The 24,028-nt window shown below is 39.1% G+C and overlaps 2 protein-coding genes across 5 annotated transcripts in view; one reads left to right on the plus strand and one right to left on the minus strand.

Annotated features, from left to right (window-relative positions):
• The window catches only part of CMSS1 (cms1 ribosomal small subunit homolog), a 341,998-nt gene that overhangs the window by 97,924 nt on the left and 220,046 nt on the right, over window positions 1–24,028 (plus strand). The gene's annotated exons all lie outside the window — the stretch shown is intronic.
• Window positions 1–24,028, minus strand: part of FILIP1L (filamin A interacting protein 1 like) — a 270,742-nt gene that overhangs the window by 86,630 nt on the left and 160,084 nt on the right. For 2 of the 3 annotated variants that reach the window (XM_069472530.1, XM_069472533.1), the window contains exons 1-3: window positions 9,659–9,910; window positions 8,746–8,919; window positions 3,274–3,452 (exon numbers count right to left, since the gene is read on the minus strand). In XM_069472530.1, the coding sequence (XP_069328631.1) occupies window positions 3,274–3,452; window positions 8,746–8,919; window positions 9,659–9,910 (605 nt within the window). Of the gene's footprint in view, window positions 1–3,273; window positions 3,453–8,745; window positions 8,920–9,658; window positions 9,921–24,028 lie in introns of those variants that run through there. The other variant, XM_069472531.1, reaches the window with a different exon arrangement.

Raw genomic sequence — 24,028 nt, forward strand, 5'->3', positions numbered from 1 at the left:
AAAATGAGACACATTACGGATATTTCACACTCTTGTGTGTAAGCACCTCTTCTGAATGTATTTACCTGAATTCATTAGAGTTTCTCTCACTTCTCATTTTGTTAGATGCTGTTCATTTAATGCTACTTTGATGCACTTGACCTTAAAGCAGGTGGAAGTCAGTTATGCCTCATGAGACCTGTAGTCTCCCAGCAGAAGGCAGGGAAGCAGGAGGGTGAATGCTAATGCATTGACAATACCAAGTTGTATTATTATACAGGCAAAGCAAGGGAAAAATTATCTGTTCATCATGTGAGTTGAGAATAGGTTTAACATTCTCACACCAAAAAAAAATAAATAAATAAAATAAAATCCATCCGGAAGCTGTTCTTAGGCAAAAAGAAATAGGTAAACATTCTCATATCTTCTGGAATGGCTAAAGATGGAATGAAAGATAGTCTTTAGTCACTTTTTTCTATTTCTTGATAATGGCATGTTCGATTTAATTATTCTTCAAGACAAAAAGCTTAGTATCCTGTAAAGCTAAAAAAGTATAATCTCTTAAACTCTTCCTCTTAAATTCATTTGATACACGTAGAAATACTTTTCTTAATATATCATTTGCATCGTGTGCACTTTCCATTTATCCCAGTATTTTTCTTTTTCCCCAGCCCATAGCCTTTATTCCCACTGATCTTTTGTTCCCATTTCTCAGTGTTGTTCCTCCTTACTCTCTTGGTTTAAATATTCTTCCCCATCTGCCTCCCAGCATTACAGTGTTGCTTCTGGATCGCCTTCCCTAGCCTTCCTCCAGAAGATAGTAGAGATACACAGTGAATATTAGAACTATCTCATGTTAGAACCATCCCCCAACAGCCCTTCCCATTCCCATTCTAAATCTGTGTCACCTTGCCTTCTCCGTTAACGTGGTAAGCCCCCTGGGCAAAGATAGCCTGCATCTCTGTTCTATGGCAGGCAACACTCTGAACGTGGTCAGTAAATGTTCACAATAATGAAAGATGAAAGAAAGTATCTGTGTTCAGCAAGTTAGTGCCAAATAAGTATGGAGGCCAAATGAGGCCACAGTGCCAAACCACAGGGGTTCAAAATAATATTTAATATAACATTGTCTCATTGAATAACAAATCTTATATTGTAATGTCTGAGTCAAATCTTTCCTTGGTGCCAGATTTTTTGTGTTCCTTTAATCTGCTCCTGTAGATACTTCAGAGTTCATGGAGGGGCAAGTTAATAAGACCTCTCCCCAAGCCCCACCTCTGCCGCCATGTAGTAAAAAATAATCCTCCTGGAAGAAATAGATTGGATGTGAGGGCCATGGATTCTCTGGCACTCGGAACAAGTGTCTACCATGAAGTACACTGAAAAGAAATGAAAGTTTGCCATTAGCCTAGGGGTAACTTCGGTTAGGTTACCTAGCTAAAATATGAATTGGTTCCATCTTAGTGTTCAGGATCTAAAAATGAAGTGAAAAATTTAAAATAAGAATCAGAAGTAGTTGAATAAAGCAGTTGAGATTACCAGTATTTGGGAAGGGGGAGTTCACAGGTAATTATTTTTTTCTACATTTTTCTGTGATTATTAGAATCTAGCATCATTAGCTCTGTAACTCATAAAAGTACAAATGGAAATAACAAAAGTGAGATTAAATACCAGGTAAAAATTTGACATTGCAACATTGGTTATTTTCTATCTTGTCGGTATCAGCAGAGAGGGCTAATTGTCCTTTCAATTTAACACAGACGTTCATTCTTTCTAAGGTGATCCAAAATAGAGGGTCACAGTGGAACAAAATAACCTGCCCTACATATGGTTATAAAATATTTATCAAACAAAGTCTCCTTGTTTGCAACCAACCTTCTCAAAATACAAATTCACATTTTGAGCTTCTATACTATTATTTCTTATTTATTCTTCAAAGCATTGCAATTTGGCTTCTGCCCTTACTGCTTTCTTGAAATGGCTCATTAAGTTCCCTAGTATCTTCCTCGTTGCCAAATCCTGGGACATTTCTCATTCCATTCTGCATTATTTGGTACTATTTGACTGTTCACTCTTTTTGAAAATCTTTCCTTATTTCATTTCATTGCCTTCTTTCTCTTTTGGTTCTTCTAACCTTTCACCATTCTTTTTCATCTTCCTTTTTTGACTCCTTTTTCTCTGGAAAACCACCAAGCATTGATGTATGCTAGGGTTCTCTTCTCAGCATTCTCTCTCCTCACCACACCAACACCCATGGCTTCAGCAGTTACCCTCTGCAAATCCACATCACCAGCCCATCCTTTTCCAGACCTGCATTGCTGATTGTGGGTTGTCTTTATGCATATCATTCTTCTCACTGGATATTGGAATACACCAAGGTACCTCATACTCAACATGTCTAAAACGGGACTCATCACCTATCCACCCACCAGTTGTAAACCCTCCTTCCCAATCACAGTCCTACAGCAACAAGAAGCTGTGCCCTATCCCCGTATTCCATATTTGGGTAAATAACCAGGAGTGCTTCTCAGTAACTTCTTATTTCCCTTGCTCTGCTCTCCAGTCTCACCAGTCTCTAACTCATATTGACTACATCATAAATTGTTCCTGCTTACACCTCCCCTCTCTGACCCCATGGCCATTGGAACACATCCCCTCATCTTTCTCATCTGAGTATTTGCCTCCGACGTGAGTTTCCTGCCCCCAGTCTAAAACTCCTCCAATCTTTTATCCATATTGCCATAGTGGTTCTTTAAGAAAGCATAGCTGATCATCTCATTCCCCCTTGCACGATTTTTCATTTGCTCCTCTTGGCAATGGTATAATGTCCAACTGCTCATGGATAGCCTTTTCTTTTCTCATCCTGCACTCACACCCTGTGCTGTGGCCACATGGAAAGCTTGATTTCCCTCAGTACCCATTTTCTTTTCTCACCTCTTTACTCTTCTGCTTATTTCTCCCCTTGCCTTGAATATAGTTTTCACCCTTGTTTGCCTATGGACTAGACCCCTGTTGCCTCCTCTGTGCAGCTGTCACAGGGCACTCCCTTGCAGAGTCAGGTGCCCAACATTTATGTTTCAGTAGTCCTCATCACACCCAGTTATTCTTGCATTGTATTGATAACATCTTTAAACATATCCTTTTGCTCACTTCAAAGACCTTGGGATCTTTGAGAACAGAGGCTGTGTCCTATTCATTTTTGTATCCCTGACACCTGGTACAGTGCCCAGCCCATAGTGAGAGGTTAGTAACAGGTTGCAGAATGGGTCATTGTGTAACACAAAGCAGCCTTACCTTTCACATTCCTGTTCTAGTAAACCTATGAATTCATCACTCTTCTCCATATATTCTTTATGTTTTCTCTTTTCTTCCTCTAATTCCAATATAGTTTGCCTATGGGATTTTTCTGCCATTAAAAGTTGTTCCAGGATTCGTCTATGAGATTCTTTATGTTTTTCCACGACTTTGTCCAACTACAAAAAAAAAAAAAAATACATTTACAGTCTGTTACCTATAAATTGTTCATAATATCACCATCTTTCACTGTTTTAGAAATGTCCCTCTTTTACCAGTTTGACGGTGAGTACATGTGGTGGTGGGGCAAGGGAAATATATGTGACCTAAACATTTGTACCCCTGTAATATGCTGAAATAAAAAAAAAAAAAAAAGAAATGTCCCTCTTTTGATGAATTAATTCAACAGTGGGTTTTCGATCTCCTTGTTTAGTGTTTATCATTACTCCTGTCAGTTGATACTTTTAGGTAGCCTTTTATTGTTATCAAATTTTTCCAGAGAGAATAATCTGTGCCCCTGTGGGTATCAGAACAATTTCTGCATATCCCCTTTCTGACACTCTTACTTCTCTCTCCAGAGAAACTGTATTAAAGGAATGATAAGAAGTGAGATCCTTGCACAGTGTTTGGTTCTGCTGCTGCCCTAGCTGACCTCTTCTGTCTCCTGCCCACCCTGTAGGGCTCTCTACCAGTGTATGCCTCTTGGGTCCCTTGGTCTGTTTTGCATTTTATTATGCATCAAGGTTTTCCCATTAAAATAGATAGGCTGGGCAAGCCGGGTGATCCTGTAATCTCAGCACCTTGGGAGGCCCAGGCAGGAGGACTGCTTGAGGACAGGAGTTTGAGAGCAGCCTGGGCAACATAGCAAGACCCTGTCCCTACAAGAAATAAGAAAAAATTAGCCAGGTATGGTGGTGCGTGCCTATAATCCTAGCTCCTTGGGAGGCTGAAGGAAGAGGATTGCTCAAGCCCAAGAATTTGAGGCTGCCATGAGCTATGATAGTGCCACTTCATTCTGGCCTGGGTAACAGAGCAAAACCTTGTCTCAAAAAAAATAAAAAAATTGATAGATGATAGATAGATAATCAATTCTGTGTTGGTATGTAGAGTGAATGTGACCAAATGTAAGCACCGAGTCCTTTCTGGTTTTCACAGCACCATACTCACACCTTTGTTATAAAATGATCACTCTGTGCCTGATTTATGTGTTTGTCTCCTGTTCTAGACTATGCACTCCCTGAGGGCAGGGCCTGCCCACATCCTATTTTTCTTAAATTCTTGACTTCTAAGGGAGTGCCTTACTTATAATAGGTACTCAGTATATGTTTCCAGATTTGAAAACAAAGCAAGCAAGCAATTGTGAATTGTGCTGCTATAAACATTCGGGTACATGTGTCTTTGTTATAGAATGACCTTTGTTCCTTTGGGTAGATACCCAATAATGGGATTGCTGGATTGAATGGTAGGTCTACTTGAATCTGTTTAAGATATCTCCATAATGCTTTCCACAGGGGTTGCACTAGTTTGCAGTCCCACCAGCAGTGTATGAGTGTTCCTGTCTCTCCGCATCCACGCCAACATGTGTTGTTTTGGGACTTTTTGATAAAGGCCATTCTCACTGAGTTAAGTGATATCTCATTGTGGTTTTGATTTGCATTTCTCTGATGATTAGGGATGTTGAGCATTTTTTCATATGTTTGTTAGCCATTCTTATATCTTCTTTTGAAAAATTTCTATTCATGTCATTTGCCCATTCATGATTGGATTAGTAAGCTGTGGTATATGTATACCATGGAATATTACTCAGCTATAAGGAATAATGAAGTTATAACATCTCTTTGGTTCTCCTGGAAAGAGTTGGAACCCATTATATTAAGTGAAGTATCCCAAGAATGGAAAAACAAGCATCACATGTACTCACCAGAAAATTGGTTTCCCTGATCATCACCTAAATTCACATCTGGGAATGATACCAATCGGATATCAGACTAGGGTGGGAGGAGGGGGGAGGGGATGGGTGTATAACTACATGATGAGTGCGTTGTGCACCGTCTGGGGAATGGTCACGCTTGAAGGTGCTGACTTGGGAGGGGGGATGTGAGGAGGGGATGGGTATATACCTACATGATGAGTGCAATGCGCACTGTCTGGGGAATGGACACACCTGAAGTTTTGACTTGGAGGGACAAGCAGTACATGGACAATGTATGTAACCTGAACTTTTGTATCCCCCGTAATAAGCTGAAATAAAAAAAAAAAAAGCAAGCAAGCAAGGAATCAAGAAAAAACGGAGAAAAGGAGACCAATTAAAGCAAAAGTGGCTCAAGATCTTTTTTTGTGTGTTTTTGGTCACATATCTGCCTTTATTGTGAACAGTAGCTAGCATGCTTCCAGCAGTAGTAAAAAAAATTAATTTTCAAAAGTAGGGACCCAGTGAAGCTAACTAACTGGTCCCCTTTGGAGCCCACATGTAGATGCCAACCAAGAGCAGCAGGAAGAGGTTATATTGCAAAATGAATATGTCTGTTGGTTCCCAGGACTGGAAATTTGCATTGTAGAAAAGAAACATTCAAAATATATGAAGCCAGAAGCTAATTAGTCTATGAAAATTTCTCTTTTAGTTCCGGGTTCCAGGATTTCTCTTTCTTCCATGTAAGCTTATCCATACATTTGAAGAGTGTTTCTTATATTTCATTTAACATTTTAATGTATTTTTTAGTGATATGATTTTACGATATATAGTCCACAATATTGCTAAAAATGGAATTCCTTTATGTTCTACCTAACCAATCCCTACTTACCCTCTGGATCTTGGCTTTCCTGATTTGTCTATCTAAATTTGATCCCTTGATGTCTGTCACTCTCTTAGACATTAAACACCCTGATGGCAGGAACCACAGCTATTTGTATACATGAACTCTTTGATAAATATTAATTAAGTAAATTGATAAAATGAAAATTAGAAGCTAAATTATACAATTGATTAAAATAAGTACTTTAAGAATTGCCCTAAGGTTATGCTAATAAGAAACTGAGATTCTTTTATTATAGTACCTTGATAAATCCAAAATGTTGTTATATTTTCTATGATATGTTTTTTGAGATAATTAAGAATACCTTGGACCAGTGGTCTCCAACCTTTTTGGTACCAGAGACCAATTTCACAGAAGACAATTTTTGGCGGGGAAGGGGAGAAGACAGAGCTCAGGCGGTGATGTGAACGATAGTGACCAGCTGTAAATACAGTTGAAGATTCCCTCACTGGCCCACCACTCACCTCTTGCTGTGCGGCCCGGTTCCTAACAGGCCAACAACTGGTACCCCATCCATAGCCCAGGGGTTGGGAACTTCAGCCTTAGACCATTAGCTCAAGTATCTTTTTTTAAGGTAAGTTCTAATTTAGAACCCTAGATTGGAAAGGACTAGAGGTTGAAACTGTCTGGGAGTTCTTGCCTCTTTCCTCCCTCTTGACCGCACCTCCAGCTCCAGCCCCAGCCCCAGCCCCAGCCTTTGTTCCAGCTCGCAGGCCTCCACTAGTTTTTCATCTTAATTCAGTGTTCCTACCAAGTCATGTAACTGAGGTCAGTTTGTTCTAAATTATTTTGCCTTAAGAATTAGATAAATTCCCTCTAGTTTACCCTAGACATGATTGAGATTTTTTAGATTTTTTTCAAAAAACAAAAAAACATTATGAGGAAAATAAAAGGGAGGAGATGCTATCAACACTCCAAGATGGGGGAAGGCAAAAGAAGAATAGCTTTTTAGCCTGCAGGTGCTTATCCTAACGTGATTAGGGGACAGCCAAGGCTGGTCTTAGTGGGAACACTGACTGCTCTCTCTCGTTTCCTTTTCTGCAGCCCAGTCTAGGGACTCCTCATCAGAATTCCCCTTTACTATTTATTCTGTGGATGTCCCCCTCTCATGTATTATTTCCTAGACAGAGGAAAAGAGTAGACAACTGGGTTGTGTTGGCAAAGTTCTGTGGCCTTCAAGGAACTGGATAGACAGCTGAGAAGAGAGAAACCTATAAGGGAAAAGTAGAGGGAAAGAGGAAAATTGGCAAATCATGGAGGCAGAAATTTGAGGAGTTGGGAGAGTATAAGGGTATCTGTTGGAGGAGTAATCAAAGAAGGTTGGATTTGTAAAGTAGGGCCGGATTATGGGTAACTTTCAGGGGCACTTTGCCGATTTAGGATTGATTACAAGCATTTGCAAAGAGTCAGGGTATTTCCAATTTTGCATGTGAACAATGGAATTATTTTATAACTAAAATATTTCCTACTGATTTCAACATAAGTTTGGAATCATTCTGTTTCATTTCCCTCTGAAGTGTTAAGGGGTTATTCCATCTGTGGAGCTTTGTTAGGGACATGTTCAGTGATCATTAATTTGCATTTGAGCTCACAGGGCTTGGGGAATTTATGCTTGGTGCTGTTTCACAGTTGATATGTTGGGGGCCAGGATATAATTTTAACACCATTAACTTGAATGCAGCTTCGGCTCTTTTTGTTTAAAATTTGGATTAAAGTACAAGTCAACAGAGTTTGGGTGGTCTCATCCTCACCCCTCAGAGAAGCAGATCCACATGACCAAACTACTTCGCAATTTGGCAAGACAGTACTCTTCTCTCATGAGGCAAAGTCGAGAATAGCAAGGACATTAGAGGTCAGTCCTGAGATGGGTTGCCAGAGCTTATGTGGGAGAAATTTGTGTGAAACTTGCTTTCATTCTCCATCCTTAACTCATATTCCTAGTTGTTTCCTTTTTATAAAAATGAAAAATTATGAAATTTTCCACTGAGGTCTCAGAGGAAAATAGAAGAATAAAGTAAGGATGCCAAAGAGTTTCAGAAACATCAGCAAATAAAACAGCAAGCAGTACCGCATCTTCATGCAGTGGTGACCGTGTTGGGACTGCTCACCTCTGCCATTGTAATTGCTGGGCACACTTGGTGGGGGAAAGTCTTTGCTGTCATTAAACTTGTGAAGGAAAAAGAGAGTAGGCACTCATCTAAAATATGTGCTTTTTAAAACTCTGTTTTTTAAACAGTTCTTTAGATCACTTTCATTCATGCTCAAAATTTCTATGACATAATACCTCAGCATTTTCAAAGACATTAACCTCTATGGTAAACTTTATCTGTTTTTTATTATGGCCTGGATAGTCTTCAAGTCCCAAAAAGTAAAGACCCTTTTGTGTGTGAAAGGGGGGTTCTCTTGCATTTGGTAGGTTTCAGTCTGATGTCAAGAAATAAACCTAGTGAAAGTACCTTGTCTATGATTAATTCTCCTTTTCTTTCCTGTAGAACTTGTAGTATTTATCTACTTTGAGTAGGTCTTAAATGCATTGGAAAGTAAAACTGTAAAGAATCAAAAAGGAGTTTTAGGGCATGCTCATTTGCCAGGCCTAGTGCGTGGCTGGCTGGTGAGCTTCTTCAGCCTCCCAGGTGCATACTCCTGATGTGGTACATACCTCATTCATTGGTTTCTCATAGATGTCCTCCTGCCAAGGGGCAGATTTCACTTGAAAAGCATCTCTCTGGAGAGCTTCTAACACCTTTTTTGGAGTGACAAACCCATACTGAGCTTCCAGCAAAGCCAAGTCCATTTTTTCAGCCTTTAAAATACCTATGACTTCATCTCGAGCCTGTAGGAACAAAAGCTATTTTAGAAAGCCTGCTTTATCTACCAGCAGTCTCAGCAAGTGATTTTTGTGGTAGTTGACAGTGTTTTCTCTTCTCTTTCAAATATAAATGAATCATATTTGGTTATAGCGCCTTTGGAAAAGGTATTAAAGCTATGTTCCTTCACCCTTCTTATAATCTAATTACACATTAATAATGTTTTAGAAAGTGATTGCTATACAACTCGAGGGACTACATTTTTTATTGAATTTGACAAGCCAATAACATGATACCCCTCAATGTATTGGCATTTGGGTTTTCAGGAGGTAGGAAATAAGATTCTTCTACATGTGTAGCAGCTGTTTTTAGATTTTTATGTAGGTTAATAATATCAGAACAAGTCTAACAGCCAGTTCACACGAGGTACAAAAGCACCTATTGTTGTTTAAACCAATCCAGAAGTCGTCTGGCATTGATATTACTGACATGTGCCTATGCACTGAAGCTCCTGAGCAGCGTGGCAGAGGAAGTGACCTTTCGCAACATGCATGCCAGTCGTATGTCATAATGACAGCCCTTTCAGATGTGATTAATTGAGCTTTGAGTTGGGAGAAGGGAATTCCGTGTACGTATACTGATGCTTTGCTTTCAGGTGCACACAAGTACGAACCACAGATACCTATTTCTGTGGCAACAGGCACAGCAAATTCACAAGCAGCCTTCCCCTTGAAGCATGATGGGAATAACCCCAACCCAGCTGACCTGCAGTTCTCCCTCCAGAATGCTGAGGAGAAATAACAGGTCATCTCTTGAGAGATCTTCTGCTTGGTGGCCATTACCACTGTGTAGCTTCTCTGACTTGGGACATGGAAGGATTTCATCTGACTTGCTGGTGGAGTATTTGTCTTGCTGTCTGTGCTTCATGTCCTCAGACTCTTGGAAACTGTAGTGTTTCATATGTCTTGGAAATTGCTTTTGGGCTGAGCCCTCGTTTTCACTACTTCTGGAACGCATTCTTTAAGGCCTGGAAGAAGGGAAGACAATTTGTAACTCTTAATGGAAGTGGAGTTTTAATAAGAGTACCTATTACTGCTCTAACAAGTCTGCATTCTTGTTATATTTACCACAGCCCAAAACTCAATCTTTTTTGATGTCTACAGCAGAGAAGGGTATTAGTAGATTCATAAATCACGGTCTTATTTACATTTCTGCTTTTAAAGTCAACATTTTAAAAAATGTGTTCTGCTTTGATTAAGGCCACTTATGTCCATGGGTAAACAGACTGTGTTTGAACTTCATCCACCAAGCATTCCACCTCAGGGACACAGGTCATACCTCCAGCCAAGGCCTAAGTGCTTATTTAAATTAAGAAGCACTTAAAATAATTATAAAATGACAAATTTGCTAATTGTTCTTTCTTTCTTCACATTCACATTATAGTATTTCTTTTGAAAGTTGTTGGGATTTTTTTGTAGTTGTTTTGTTTTATTTTAATTTTTTAGCCTTTGGGGCATTAGGGTAGAAGTGTCAGAATTACTGCTTCAAAGTACTTTGGGTTATTTTGTTATGAAGGCAAAGTCTAGTATTAAAAGAATGAAGGCTTGGTCCTGGCTGTATTCCTGACATTCTGCAAAAACTCTAGATCTATCCTTGGGTAAATTAAGGATTTATATTTAGGACCCTCATCTTCAAAGCAGAGATACTATTGCCTAAAGTAGTTGGCCACTATGGAAACAGTATAAAATAAACCAATATTTTAGAGACACATTAACTCCATATCTTATTATATGGTTATCCAAATTAATTTATAATACGAAGAAAAATTGTTTGGCTTTTGAGGTTTCTAACTAGAAGAGAAAATATCAGTTGACTCTAACAACATACAAGCATATTATTAATTTTACTCTCTGGCACTACACATCATGAAACTTTTATCATCACTGGTGCCTTACTTTTAGTTTATATTAGGTCATTAAATATGAAATGTCTGATTTCAAATCAAAAGTGTACTTTATTATATTTCAAATAAGAAGCAGTACAATTAAAGTATGCACCTAAACTTTCAACACAGTTTTGCCATCTTAACAGTAGCATGTTTATGCCAGCAGCCTGGAGAGCAAGCAATGATGAAATCTCGACAGGCGTTTTCCACAGCTTGTTGAGAATTAAATATTTTCCCCTGTAAGAAGTGGTCCAAAGCCTGGAAGAAGTGGTAGTCAGTTGGTGCAAGGTCTGATAAATATGGCAGATGACAGAGAGTTTCCAAGTCCAGCTTCTGTAGTTTGAGCAGCATTGTTTGCATGACATCCTCCTTGCAAGAGGATTGGCCTGTCTCTATTGACCAATCTCAGCCACTTAATCATGAGCATCCTCATCATTTCATCCAATTGGTTGCAGTAGATGTCCACTGTAATCAATTGACCAGGTTTCATGAAGCTGTAGTGGATAATACTAGTGCTGGACCACCAAACAGATATATTAGATTTTTTTTTTTTTTTGATAACCCCAGTATTAACTTTCAGCTGAGAATTCTTTTATAGCCTCACCTTAATCAGGCTGTAAAAGCAGAACTTGAAGATATTTATTGTCTTAGATGCTTATTATTTTTATGTTTTATTTGTCAGTAACAAACCAACTGTCAACTGATACTAGTGAGACATCCTGCCTTAAAGTTACAGTATCCTTCTGGAGAAATTTAAAACATTTACTTTCAAAATACTAGCAAGTCACATAATGTGTTTTCTCTACAACTTATACTGTTTCTCACTTCTGTCCATCACACATTTATTTACTTCATTAGATATTGGGAAGAAAGGTGGTAGTAGTGGTAACCATGATGACAGCTAATAGGTATGAGTGCTTACAGCATACCAAGCATTCTTCTAAGCATTTACATCTGTTAACTCATTGAATTCTCACAACAACCCTGTGAGGTAGGGAATATTATTATCTCCACTTTACAGAAGAAATGGCAGCACAGGTAAGTTATTGAAGGTTGCACAGCTAGTAAGTGGCAAAACTGGGATTTGAGTCCGTCCAGGTAACCTGGCTCCAGAACCCATATTCTTAAAAATCATAGCATAATGCCATTATGCCATATTGCTTAAGACAAATGCATATACTGGTAAAGACACTCCATCTGAAAATTACTGATAGCCTTGCTGAAGGCTATTTATGAATATACACAGTACAGATAAACAATGATCTGTGGTAGTAGTTGTCACTGGCTCTTCCCTATATAGCCAGGAGAATACACTTATTTGAGAAAAGCGAAGACATAGAAGGTACATTTTTGTGTAGGGATGGGAGGTTGGAAATGGGTTGGAGATATAATTGGGAAATAACCCGTTATATTTATATTTATTTATTAAAAAGTTTGTGTATACCATATTAACATATTATGTGCCTTATGAAAACATTCAAAAAGAAAAAATGAAAAATATAAATTGGATTTCTAATTATCTTTCCCCACCCCATTGTATTTTCTTGAATACCCAGGCATACCCTTGCTCTCGGCTATGTAAATAATGAAAAGTTATTACATAAATTGTATATATTTAAAACAGGTAAATATTACATGCTGCTTTATTTATTTTCACACATGAATGACAGGGCCATCCATGTCTTCTAATATTTTTAATCTCCATTCATGTCTTGCATGATGTATCTGACCTGGTACTCTATACATAGTGGGTGTTCAGTAGGTGACTGATTTCTTCCTTTTACCTTGTGTGTAGACTGTCTGAGGTTTATATTACTGTTGAACAAAGCACCCCAAAACTTAGATGGAGGCTAAACAACAGTGCTTCAGAATTTTGTGGATTACTCCACAGCATCAGCCTTCTCACAACCATGCTAGGACTGGACGTTCTAAAATGGACTCTCTCACATATTTGGCTGTTGGCTAGGTGGGCTAGGAGAGCCTCAGCTGGGTCATCTCGTCTCTGTTGCATGTGGACGCCTCTCTTCCAGCAGGCTAGACTGGGCTTCCCCACATGGTAGTCTCAGGACAACATTCCAAGAGTGTGAGAATTGAAACTCCAGGGTTTCGTTTGGTAAAAGAACATCACAAGGCTAACACAGATTCAAGACTGGAGAAATAGATTCCACCTTGAGATGCTGCAAAGTCACATTGCAGAGGAATGGGAAGCCATCTTTGAAAAAGTCCACTACACCTACAGATTCAGATTTCTATGAAAATCTAATAAAGGTCTAGTTAAAAGGGGGGCAAAATATATTCAGTGCTTTATTTTTTTAGTATCCTAGATGTACATAAGGTTGTTTGTTTGTTTATTTGTTTGTTTTTATTATACCTATTCTGTATTCCTATACTTTCTTCTTACCCACATATTCTTATGTGGAGCAATAGCCTACTGGTAAGAAACAACTTGTATTCTGCTGCTAATCAATAAGTGTTCCTCTGCCCTCATCAATTTTATCTAAGGTATGCCTTCCAGAATACCAAGATAAAGTTTCTATTTACCAGGGTAGTTTGCTAAGCATTGCTCATAAGCAGTGCCCTGTTAGCTTAGGGCAGCCCTGAGCTGCAGCAGAAGACTGAATGAAGCTCTGTACACTCCCTACCTTCCTCACCTCACTGTTAAATTGGGTTAGGTAAAATCTGAGAGGAGAGCCTAGGTCATTTGCCAGTGATGATATTTATAAGTGTACAAAAGGAGCGACTTAAAACATTTTTATGCTGTGTTTGTTATTCTTTTTAAAGTGAGACCACCAATTCTCTTTGGGGGCTGGAGGTAGAGTAGCATCAACATTCTTGCTGATTAATGAAGCAGTGTTCACACTGGATTTGTGAACAGACCCGTCGTGTGCAGACTTCTGGTCTGCTGAGGAGTGTGTGTCTCCACATGTTTACAGTGGTGGAGTTTCCTTGCCCTTCTGCCAACAACCACAAAATGATCAGTAATGAGAAGTAATTAAGTATCGAGAGGAAGAAAACAAAGACATGAATTTCATGATATGTTCATGCTTTGTATTATCAGTGACTTCATTGTTTCTCTTGGCAAATTTTTAATGCATCTGTGCTTGGCCCAGAGGTGCATACTGGGGTAAAGAAAATTTTGTAATAGCAACAGTGGTTTGGGATTTTTAGGTTACCAAAAAAAAAAAAAAAAAAAAAAAAAAAAAAAAAATGGGCATAGAAAGTTGCTTTTGTTTATACCAACTAATGATGCCTTACTGTTTTCATAAAGTGCTGGCATAATACCTGATGGGTTTGCAAGGAGAAAATCTGCTTAGTCGTCAGTTTAACACAGCCTAATGCATTGTTGTCCGTGACTGTCAGAGCCATGGAATGAATGATGGCATCCAGGAGTGTAGACTGGGAATCAGGAAACCTGGCTTCTGATCCCAGCTCTGCCTTTAATTAGCCAGGCACTGGGTTGTCGCTTATAAAATGAGGATGTTGGGCTAGGGTGGCCCCATTAGGTCATTCAGGATGGAACAAGGACCAGGGATTCTTTCCCTTGACCTCTACCCTGTTCCTCACCCCGTAACGGATCCCCTGACAGCAGGGTTGGGGCCCGAGACTAGATGATCTCTGAGGTCCCGGGATTTCCCGCTTTAGAATTCTGTGATTCTCTGTTGTCTTGTATCTATGGATACAAATACAGTGCAGTTGGCGCTGAGAAGTGGATTCTGCTTTGTTTTCGAATGGAATGACCTCAGTCAATTTGTCTTGGGTTTAAAGCTGGGTAAAACCATGGTGGATCTTGGTAAGGATGTGTTCATGCAAGAGAAGGACTAGAAGAGAATTTATAATTATTTACTTGATTTAGTTACAGGAAATGGCCAAATGTAAATAGAGGCCTATTATACTCATCATCTCCCCCCAACACACACACCCCTAGCCAACTCCTTATTATAAAAGTTAAATTTTTTTAATCATGTTTTATTAATCTTATATATCAAAAATTGCTTATTCTATAAAATTTTGTACTGTTTAGACTAGTTTTTTATTTTTGTATTTTAATTGTGGAAGGGATAGGTGACGAGGATATTTTGTTTGTATTAGGTAATTTGGAAAAGCCTCAATAAAAGGAATAATTTTTGGCCTTGGTCATTTAATATGATATTGAGGTAGCCAATCAAAACTACTCCAATTTAGAGAAGAAATGATAGCTAACATTTATTACTTACCATAGATAAGCACATTCTAAATGCTTTCTTTTGATTAATCATTTAATCCTTACAGAAAATGTTGAATAATTATCCCCCATTTTGCAGAGGAGAAAACTGAGGCTTGGAGCTGTTAAATAACTTCCCAAAGGTCATACCAGTAAAAAGTGGTGGAGTCAGGTCCTAACTTTGGGCAGTCTGGCTGCAGAGCCCACTAAATCACTATGTTGTATCTATTAATACTTGGGTCTTTTAAGAAGACATATTATTACATAGTCAAGGAAAAATCCTGGTTTAACATTAATTTGTTCAACAAACATTTATGAAGCACCTATGTCAGGTATTGTGCAAGGCAATTTTGTTTTAACTAGCTTATTTTCATATTTGGACCAATGTTCCATTTGCTGAATTCTGAGTACCCAGAATTATGCAAAAATCTGAATAACAAAAATTCATAGACCCCTGGCCTTTAGGCAATTGGTCTATTCAGTAAAGATGTTTTGTTTTCATATACTGCCTATGTGCAGAAACTCTTCTTGAATTCCTAGTTATTCTTAAACTTTAATGTGCTTTTCTCAACCATTTTGCTGGCATCTTGAAATGGCAGGAGACTTGTCCTAATAGGAAGAGTATAAGATTGTGGAATCAGAAAGCACTGGGCTTAAATCACAATGCCATCATGTTAGATCTGTGGCCTTGGACCTTGCCGAACCTTCAAATGTAAAATGGAGATAGTGGCACTTGCTACTGGGCTTATTGCTCACATTCTGTGAGCACAGGACCCCTGTTATTCTTGTCTGTATCCCTGTGTCCAACAGAGCTGGACCTCAGCCGGGATTTACTGAGTGATTGAATCATGCAGTCCTCAGCAGAGCTGGTTGGCTCTGAGTAGGAGCTGCCTCATGGTAAAGATGATTCATCTGTGAACCACTGGCTAGAAATTTTTAAAAAGCGTATTGAGAATCTACTGAGGTAACTGTGTATAGACCTCTTACCACATGCGAGACATTGTTTTAAGTGGTTCATGTATATTATCTTAAAGAGTTTTAGCCTGAAGTAAATGAAAAAACTGTAGGAAAGGGCTTGGTAAAGGCGAATTAGGGGTGGAGATGCTCATAGAGATTTATCAAAGACAAAGAAATTAATATTAATTTCAGGGCAGCGCTTGTGCCTACAAAAAGTTCAGAGAGTTTGTGTGCATGTGTGTACATGTGTGTGCTCATGTATGCTGGGTGGAGAAGAGATGTTAGATCCACACAACTTACTAGAAATCTCCATTTAATTTCACTGAATTTGGAAACTTTTGATCATATATACCCTGATCTGCTATCCCTCACCCCCAGCCTCCTTCATGCACACCCTTACATGCATAAAATGAGCTGAATCGAAAATCCATTGGACTCCTCTTTTATTTGACAGCACCCATAACCATCTTTAGTCCTGTTTTTAAGTATGTGACTTTTTATTAAGGCTGTGTCATTTAAATTTGGTTTGATGGGAAACTTTAGGCGTGAATTGTTTATTTTGAAGGCCAGAAGACTATACAATGCAGAGTACATCTGTGCTAACTGTAGGACACTCACTGCCACGGGACAAGGCTGGGAGTGATCCAAGGCTTTAAGTTTGAATGTATTTAACATCTTATACTTTGCTGAGTTTAAGGAGCAAGCTGTCTACTAGCTTTACATTTCCATTGCATTTTCCCCTATCTTTACATGGAACCATGCAAGCTAAACTTAGTTCCCTGAAGGGGGAATGGAAAGAGATGTAGTGAGATTATGGGGTTCTCAGCAGAGCTGGTTGGGCCCTTTAATATTAACTGACTTACGGTAAATGTGATTCATCTATGAAAATACTAGCTATAAATAGATGTTAATAGTGCTCAGTTGCAGAACAGCCAGGTTGTGCTTGCATGGCCAGATTAGGGAAAAAAATCCTGTTGGGTGTTTAATTTGGTCTCTCAAAAAAAAAAAAGTTTCCTTCTATTGCCCTAGTCACCCACATTTGAAGACACTAAAATCAGCCAGCTGCAGTAAAGCTATCTGATGGCTAAAAAAAGACAAATTGAAAAACAGATAACCTAATTTAGCAACTAGCCCCCTTTATCTTTTTCTCCCATTTTCAGTAAAAATCATTGAAACATTTCCTTAATAGTATTTTTCCTTGTAGGGCCTGAACATGGCTTAAGAGGAGGGAATGGAAAGTGGGGAATGTGTGATTCAGGTCCATATGTCCAAGAATTCTGAGTCCCAAAAGTCTAAGTCACAGGAAGAAAAGAATCAAATGTGAGCTTTCGAAGGCAGCGCCGTAGTCATCTCATCCAGCCCCCCCAGTACCAGGCACTCAGTATTTTCCATCATCACCTGCTCAGTTGTTATACAGCTGTAAGTGTCCGAAAGTGCTTCCTTGTTGTGAGCTAAAATCCAGCTCCCAAGAATTTCAGTTCATTTATCCTGTCTCTGCCTCTAGAGCTAAACTGCGCAAAAGCTACTGTTCTTGCCACAGTGCAGTGCTTTAACAGAAAGGACTCTATTCTTTATTCCAATTAAAACATTCAATTTCTTCACCCATTCCTCATGCCACCTAGTTTCAGTCTCCCTCACCCAACACACAAACTCACACACACACACACACACACACACACACACGAGACCCACTCTTCATTAGGCCGGGGTCTTTCTTAAAGAAATGCAAGCAGTTGAGCACAATTTCTCAGATAATACACACAACTAAAGAGGTGAATTGTGAGAATATATACTCAGGGAAGGTCTTAGCAGTTTGTCTGTTTTTGGATCTCAGTTGAAATTTTAAGTATAGATTCAGGAATTTGATAGCAGACATTTAATGAAGGCTTCTTCCAGTTTAGCTTATCAGGTGAACGATTGTAATGATAACCTTTTATGTGTATGTTGCTTGATGCATCAGTAGACGGGTAATTATTCCCCCTGTTTTGCAGATGAGGAATTTGAGATTCAGGAAGCTTAAATAACTCCAGCTAATAAACAAACATTGGACTAGAGATGAAAATCTCACTATTCTGACTTCTTTCTCTCCATGTTCATGCTAAACTAATGGACACTCACACTCTCTTTAGTTTGAAAGTGTTCTTTGGTTTCTTGTTCCCTAAGTGCTGCAGTCAGAGAAGCTGCTGGGCTGTAGATACAGAATAAACAGGCTGCTGATGAAGTCTAATAGAGCAGACTTACATCATGGCTTTTCTTAGCTATGTGTTGTGAAGAAAGGACAAAAAGAAATATAAAAATCTCAGAGTATAAATAGTTGATTTATCCAAGTTTTCCATTACAAATCAGTGGCTCTTTAAAGATTCTTTTCTCATTTAAGGTTGAAACAGGGCTGAGAATGTTTTCCAGATCTTTGTGGACTGGAGCAGAAAAAGAAAATTATTTTCATATAATCCAAGTTAGTTTTAAATGCATTTTTAAATGCCACACTCCCAGCCCTCGATCAGAGCTCTTGAAAATCATATGACTCTTTTAACAGTTTTCAACTACATCACTTTCCATACTTCTTCCAACTTTACTCTCTGGTTTTTCTTAGATGTACAGTGATATTGAGCCAGTCACTTAACCTTTCTATTCTCTTTGAATTTTTGTCCATTCAGGCCTGAGAGCCAGTTTTGTCTAATCCCCTTATACTGTAACCAAGGCCCGGCGAGGTGACCTGACGTGCCTATGGTCGCACCCGAGCCAGCACCACAAGGCAGGTCCCTTGTACAGCTCTGCTGCTTTTCCATTGCAACACTCCTTGTTCGTGGGCCAACCCCTACTTCTTCCAGCTTTAGAAAGACGTAACTCCTAAAAGATAAAAATGTACTTTTCAGAGTACCCAAAGTGTCCTATAAATTTTTATTATCTTTCTCAACCCTCTTCTTCACCCTTTCAGTAACAATAGGTCACCCTGGGTGCCTTTCAGGCCTCCTCTTAGCTAGGCCAACCCTGCATAATAAAGAGTTCAGAGGTAAACAAGAGATTCAGAGGAGGTCAAAGGTTCCCATCTTTAGATTCCAACATGACATCTTTCCTTTCTCCTCTTTTATCTAAGAAAGTATGACTAGAATAGAAAGATTGTGTGTTGCAGAGAAAATGGTGCAACCCATAAAGCCCCAGGGCAACCCTCGACCTCTGAGCCGCTTGGCTTCTCCTTTTCTGGTATCTCAGGTGTACTCAGTTTATCTTCCTCTAACTAAGGAAGGTTTAAACTTGCACGGGGGGGGGGCAAGTTTAATAACTCCTTGCCCCCCAGGCATATAAATTTAGTCTAAGACATTCACACTTTCTGTTTTTAGGGGAAGAGAAGGAAACTAACTTTTTGTAAAGCTTCTGTTATGTGCAAATAATACAACTGATGCTTTCTATTCTGTATGTCTTTTTTTTTTTTTTAATTTAAACACATAGAGTTGGTATGATTCTTCCTCATTTTACAAATGAAAAAAACTGAGCTGTTGAGAAACTCACAACTTAGAGTGGTAGAAATATAGGTTCATGACTAAATACAAAATACTAGGAAATACTATAAGTAATGTTCAATATCCCAAGTACTTTGGAACATTTGAGAGGGAATGACTAATTCTGCCAAAGGGACTTGGTTAAGATACCTCAGAGGTAAGCTGGTTTTTGGACAATGAGAAAGAGTGCCTGGGCCATATATATACATATATGTAAGTGGATGAAAACCACAGTATGTGGGGAATATCAAATATCTCTATGCTGAAGGAAAGGAGGAGTTCAGTAGTGAAAGATAAGGGTAGAGAGGTAAACTACGGGTACGTGTCAGGTTGCTTATCACAGGGCTGTTTATAAAAGGGAAACTGAAACAACCAAGTGTCCAACAAATAATAGGGAATAATTAAATGGATCACAGAATATCTGTACACGTATTTTATAGCCAGTTAGGCAGCCAATAAAAGTCAAGTTTTCAAGGAATATTTAATAATGTAGGAAAATATTTTCAGTATGTACTGATACATTTTAAAAATTTAGAAAAAAATTATTTGATTTGTCTATTATATTTTCACATTTGTGAGGTATTTTTCAGAAGAGCAAAAGGGATGAATGAGATAAAACCTTGACGTTTATCAACAAGGCAATGAAAGGATGCCTAGATAGCTGTTGGTGTGATTATCCATGGGGAGTGAGAAAACAAGACCAAGGAAATTTGAATGTGGACTATATATTAGATGATAAGATATTAAGAAGTTATTGTTCATCTCGTTAGACATGTTAATGGTATTGTGTTTATGTGAAACAATGTCCTTTTTATTTTTTAAGTGTACAATGAAGTATTTAAGTATGAAATGACCTGCTGTTCTGGGATTTACTTTTAAATACTCCCGAAAGAATAAAGTCAGGGGTAGATATGAAATAAGTATGGCAAAATATTGAGGGTTGCTAAAAATGGGTGATGGGCACATGGATTTTATTCTTCTTTCTGCTGTTTACATATTTGGAAATGTTCATAATAAAAGATTTTTTAAAAAGTACCAGGAACATAGTACTGTATACATAAACATTTTAAGAAGTGGTTTTCTTAAAAGAAAAGACAAGGAGTACAGTGGGGGAGGGGAGGGAAGGAAGGAAGAAACACCAATGTTTGGATTTCTGGATGTCGGGCAGAATCAAAGAAACAGGAGAGTGAGCTGTGTTCCAAGAGCCAAGACAGAAAATGATTTCAAGGAGCAAAGAACTGCTGTGACCTCATTTTAACAACATTGCCATGGCGTAGAACAATTTTGGAACTCCACTTTTGCAGTTATCTGCTTTGAAATATCCCTCAGCCATGGCAAAGCCTGGTTCTTTAAAGGTGAATTTGATTTCTGAACAACAAGGAAAAGTTCCTTGGAACCAAATCTAGTGAATCAAATTCGAGTTTGGGTCAGCTAATACTGTATTTGGTCAAAAGAACCAATTATGACCTTAAAATAATGGGATTGGCTTTTGTGTGTGGCCTTCGAAGGAATTTTGAAGACATTTCTAAAATGTGTCAGCCATGACACCTTTCAGAATAAGCTTCATAAGGCAAAACCTTTGACAAAATTATATATTTGGATTTATAACTCAGGGCTTTTGTTTTTAATATTCCATGTACTTTGGTTACATGTCAAATTTCTGGTGTCCTGGAACTTCAGTCTGTTTTCTATAATCCAAAGGTAAGCAAAGCAGTAAGAAACATTATGGTATACAGCAAGGGAAAGAGCACGGTCTCAGGAGCTAGCCTGGCTGAGTTACAGTCCTGCCTCCCTCACTATTTGCTGTCCAGTTTGGGTCAAGTTACTTCATTTCTTCGGGGTTCAGTGTCTTACAGGGTTGTTGGGAGGATTAGAGATCATATGTATAAAGTGCCGTGCCCTCTACCTGGCACATGACAGGAACTCATAGCTCATCCTGGTGGAGATGTCATAATGATACAACTTTATCTCTTGGTTCAGCGGACATACCTTCCCTCTTGGGACATCAAATGAGATAAGAAAATAACTAATAGATTTTTAGCATCATGAGGAGAGTACATTACTCAGCCCTACCTCATCAAAGGGAGTTCTTTTAGTCAGTGCTAAACAAGTATTTTAAGAGTGTGTGTTATTTTGTGCCTGAGATGGTGATTGGCAAACTGAAGAAATTGGGATTTGTCCAAGAACTGGTGCCTGTTGTTTAGCAGAGAGGTGATAGGGAACTATGATCCTGCCAATTTGGAGGGACTTGACATGAAGTGACTTTTTGGTCCAAACTGGCTAGAAAATTGCATTCCAAACGAATGCTGCTGATTTAGAGGGGTATACTCATCCAGGCTCTCACTGGCCTGTCTCTTCCACCAAGCAAGACTTTAGAAATTCTTCTCTAACACAACAGCAACACAAAACTTAATGTCTGATGGCACTGTGCTAAGGGACTTTACATGCACTATTTCTTTGGTACTGAAAACAACTAAGAGGCAGATTATCACAATTAATCTGCCCTTTATGGGTTAAAGTAACCTAAACCTAAAGAGGTTAAAAGTCAGTCTGCCCCAAGCCATAGAGCTGGTAAATGGCAGAGCAGGAATTCCAACTGGCTTCAGAGCCCACCCAGGCTTTGCAAGCCTACTTCCTAATGCCCGAATTCCTTCCCATTGGGAGTAATGATCTGTGTACAGTAGGGCAAGACATCTCAGCAGTTATGGCATAGCTTTGACCACATCAGCCAAGTCGAGGTGGTCACTACTGTTTCAGCCCAAAGACCTGAATCATGAAGTGGTGAGAAGAGAATAGAACACAGATCACCAGGAAGGAAGAAAAAAAATGCATAGGTTTGGTCAAATCTGAAATTAAGGCACTGTGCAAATTAAATTTAGGCTCCTTCACTGTTCTCCATTATTCAGCCCAGAGGCAGTAGGGAGGAATTGTTATAAAGCAGGAGGTCTGCTTAAGTCTAAAAGCATCAAGGATCATCAAAAAGCATCACGGAAACCACACACAGAAGGATGAACTCCTGCCGTAGCCAGTGTGGCTCTAGCTAGATGCTGTGAGTTTGGGTCAAGTCCTGGGTTCTTCAAAATGATACAAGTTTTTTCTTCATGTCTTCCTGTAAGAAGGGCTGACCAGGCCTTTTCCAAAGTCCCATTCATCTCTACGAAGGCGTGCTTTCCCTGTGCTCTTAAAAGAGGGGAGGTGGCTTACCCAGACCACTTCCCAGCTCTGTTGCATAGATCTGGACCTCAGACACTTGGGAGTCTGTGGACTGAGAACAGAGTGAGCATGGGGGTTGTGCCCTCTGTGTGGTTCCATAAAGCCCTTTGTTAAAAAGCACCCAGGGCAGCCAAGAGCCTGTGTTGACCAAGGAGGGTGGCTGCTGCTAGGAGCTATAAGTAAATAAATGGATGTCAGAAGTTTACAATTAAGGGGGGAAACAAAGAATTATTACCCTCCCCTAAGCATGTTGCTTTGGATGTTTTGGTAATGATTGCAAAGCCTTTACACGCAGACTAGACTAAGCTCTTTTTATTCTTTGCAAGGTAGAGAGCTTGCCAAGTCAATTTCAGCATGCAAAACCCAGACAATTATTCTTTTGGCATTTAGGAGCTGCCACTGTTTTTGCTGGGAGTGGGGGTGGGCAGCCTCTTGACACAGGAAGGCTTTATAAGGAAAGAGAAGGCAACTTTACTGCATATTTTTTAAAAAGGACCCCCCCCCCCCATTAGGAGTCTCACATCCCTGCTTCTTATGCTAACCCTCTTGTCACAGAGCCAACAGGAGAAACCCCTCAGCCCAGAAGTGCCACACACGCTTTGGTGCCCACAGTGTGTGACTCATGCATGGCTGTTTTCATATCCTCTGCCTAGCAGCTTACCATAAAATTGTATATTTCTTTTGTAAGTGTGTGAATGCAGATGGTTGATAGATGTATTTCTAGTGATGACCAATGAAAAGAGAAAGTTTTCAAGATTATGGTCTTGGTCTATTACAGGGTATATGCTTTATGATAGTGGTTCTCATCCTGGGAGCCTAGAATCCCCGGGAGCTTTCAGAGTTGTTAAAGGGGCCTCTGATCCATATACCAAAGCGTGAGAAATTGAGTATGTGACGTGTCTCCAGAACAGCAATGGGTACTATTGTGATTTATAACATACAAGCTATTTGAAAGTTTACGAATTTGTTACAGGCATTTGTGGTTGTCTTCTCTCAACAATGAATAGAAGAAGCTACAATGATCAGTGGAGAATTAGGAAAGTTTTTGTTATAGAAAAGGAGTTCTCATCCTAAGAAGGATGCATAAACAACGTCCAAAGTTCTTTGCAGCAGCCCAACACAAGACTCCTGTTTTTGTTTTTTTATTATTGAACCTTTCAGTGGGATGTTTCCTGATCAGGATGGTCTCATGTCTAGATCAGAACCGCCCTGTTGAGGCAGTTGTGCTGAAGAATGGGCTGAAGGCATTTGGCCTAAGACTGCTGATCTAAAAATATAAAGGATGCATTTTTTATTAGTTTTATTAGAGACTTTATGCA

The sequence above is a fragment of the Eulemur rufifrons genome, chromosome 7, assembly GCF_041146395.1.
Source record: "Eulemur rufifrons isolate Redbay chromosome 7, OSU_ERuf_1, whole genome shotgun sequence".
NCBI classification, from domain to species: Eukaryota; Metazoa; Chordata; class Mammalia; order Primates; family Lemuridae; genus Eulemur; species Eulemur rufifrons.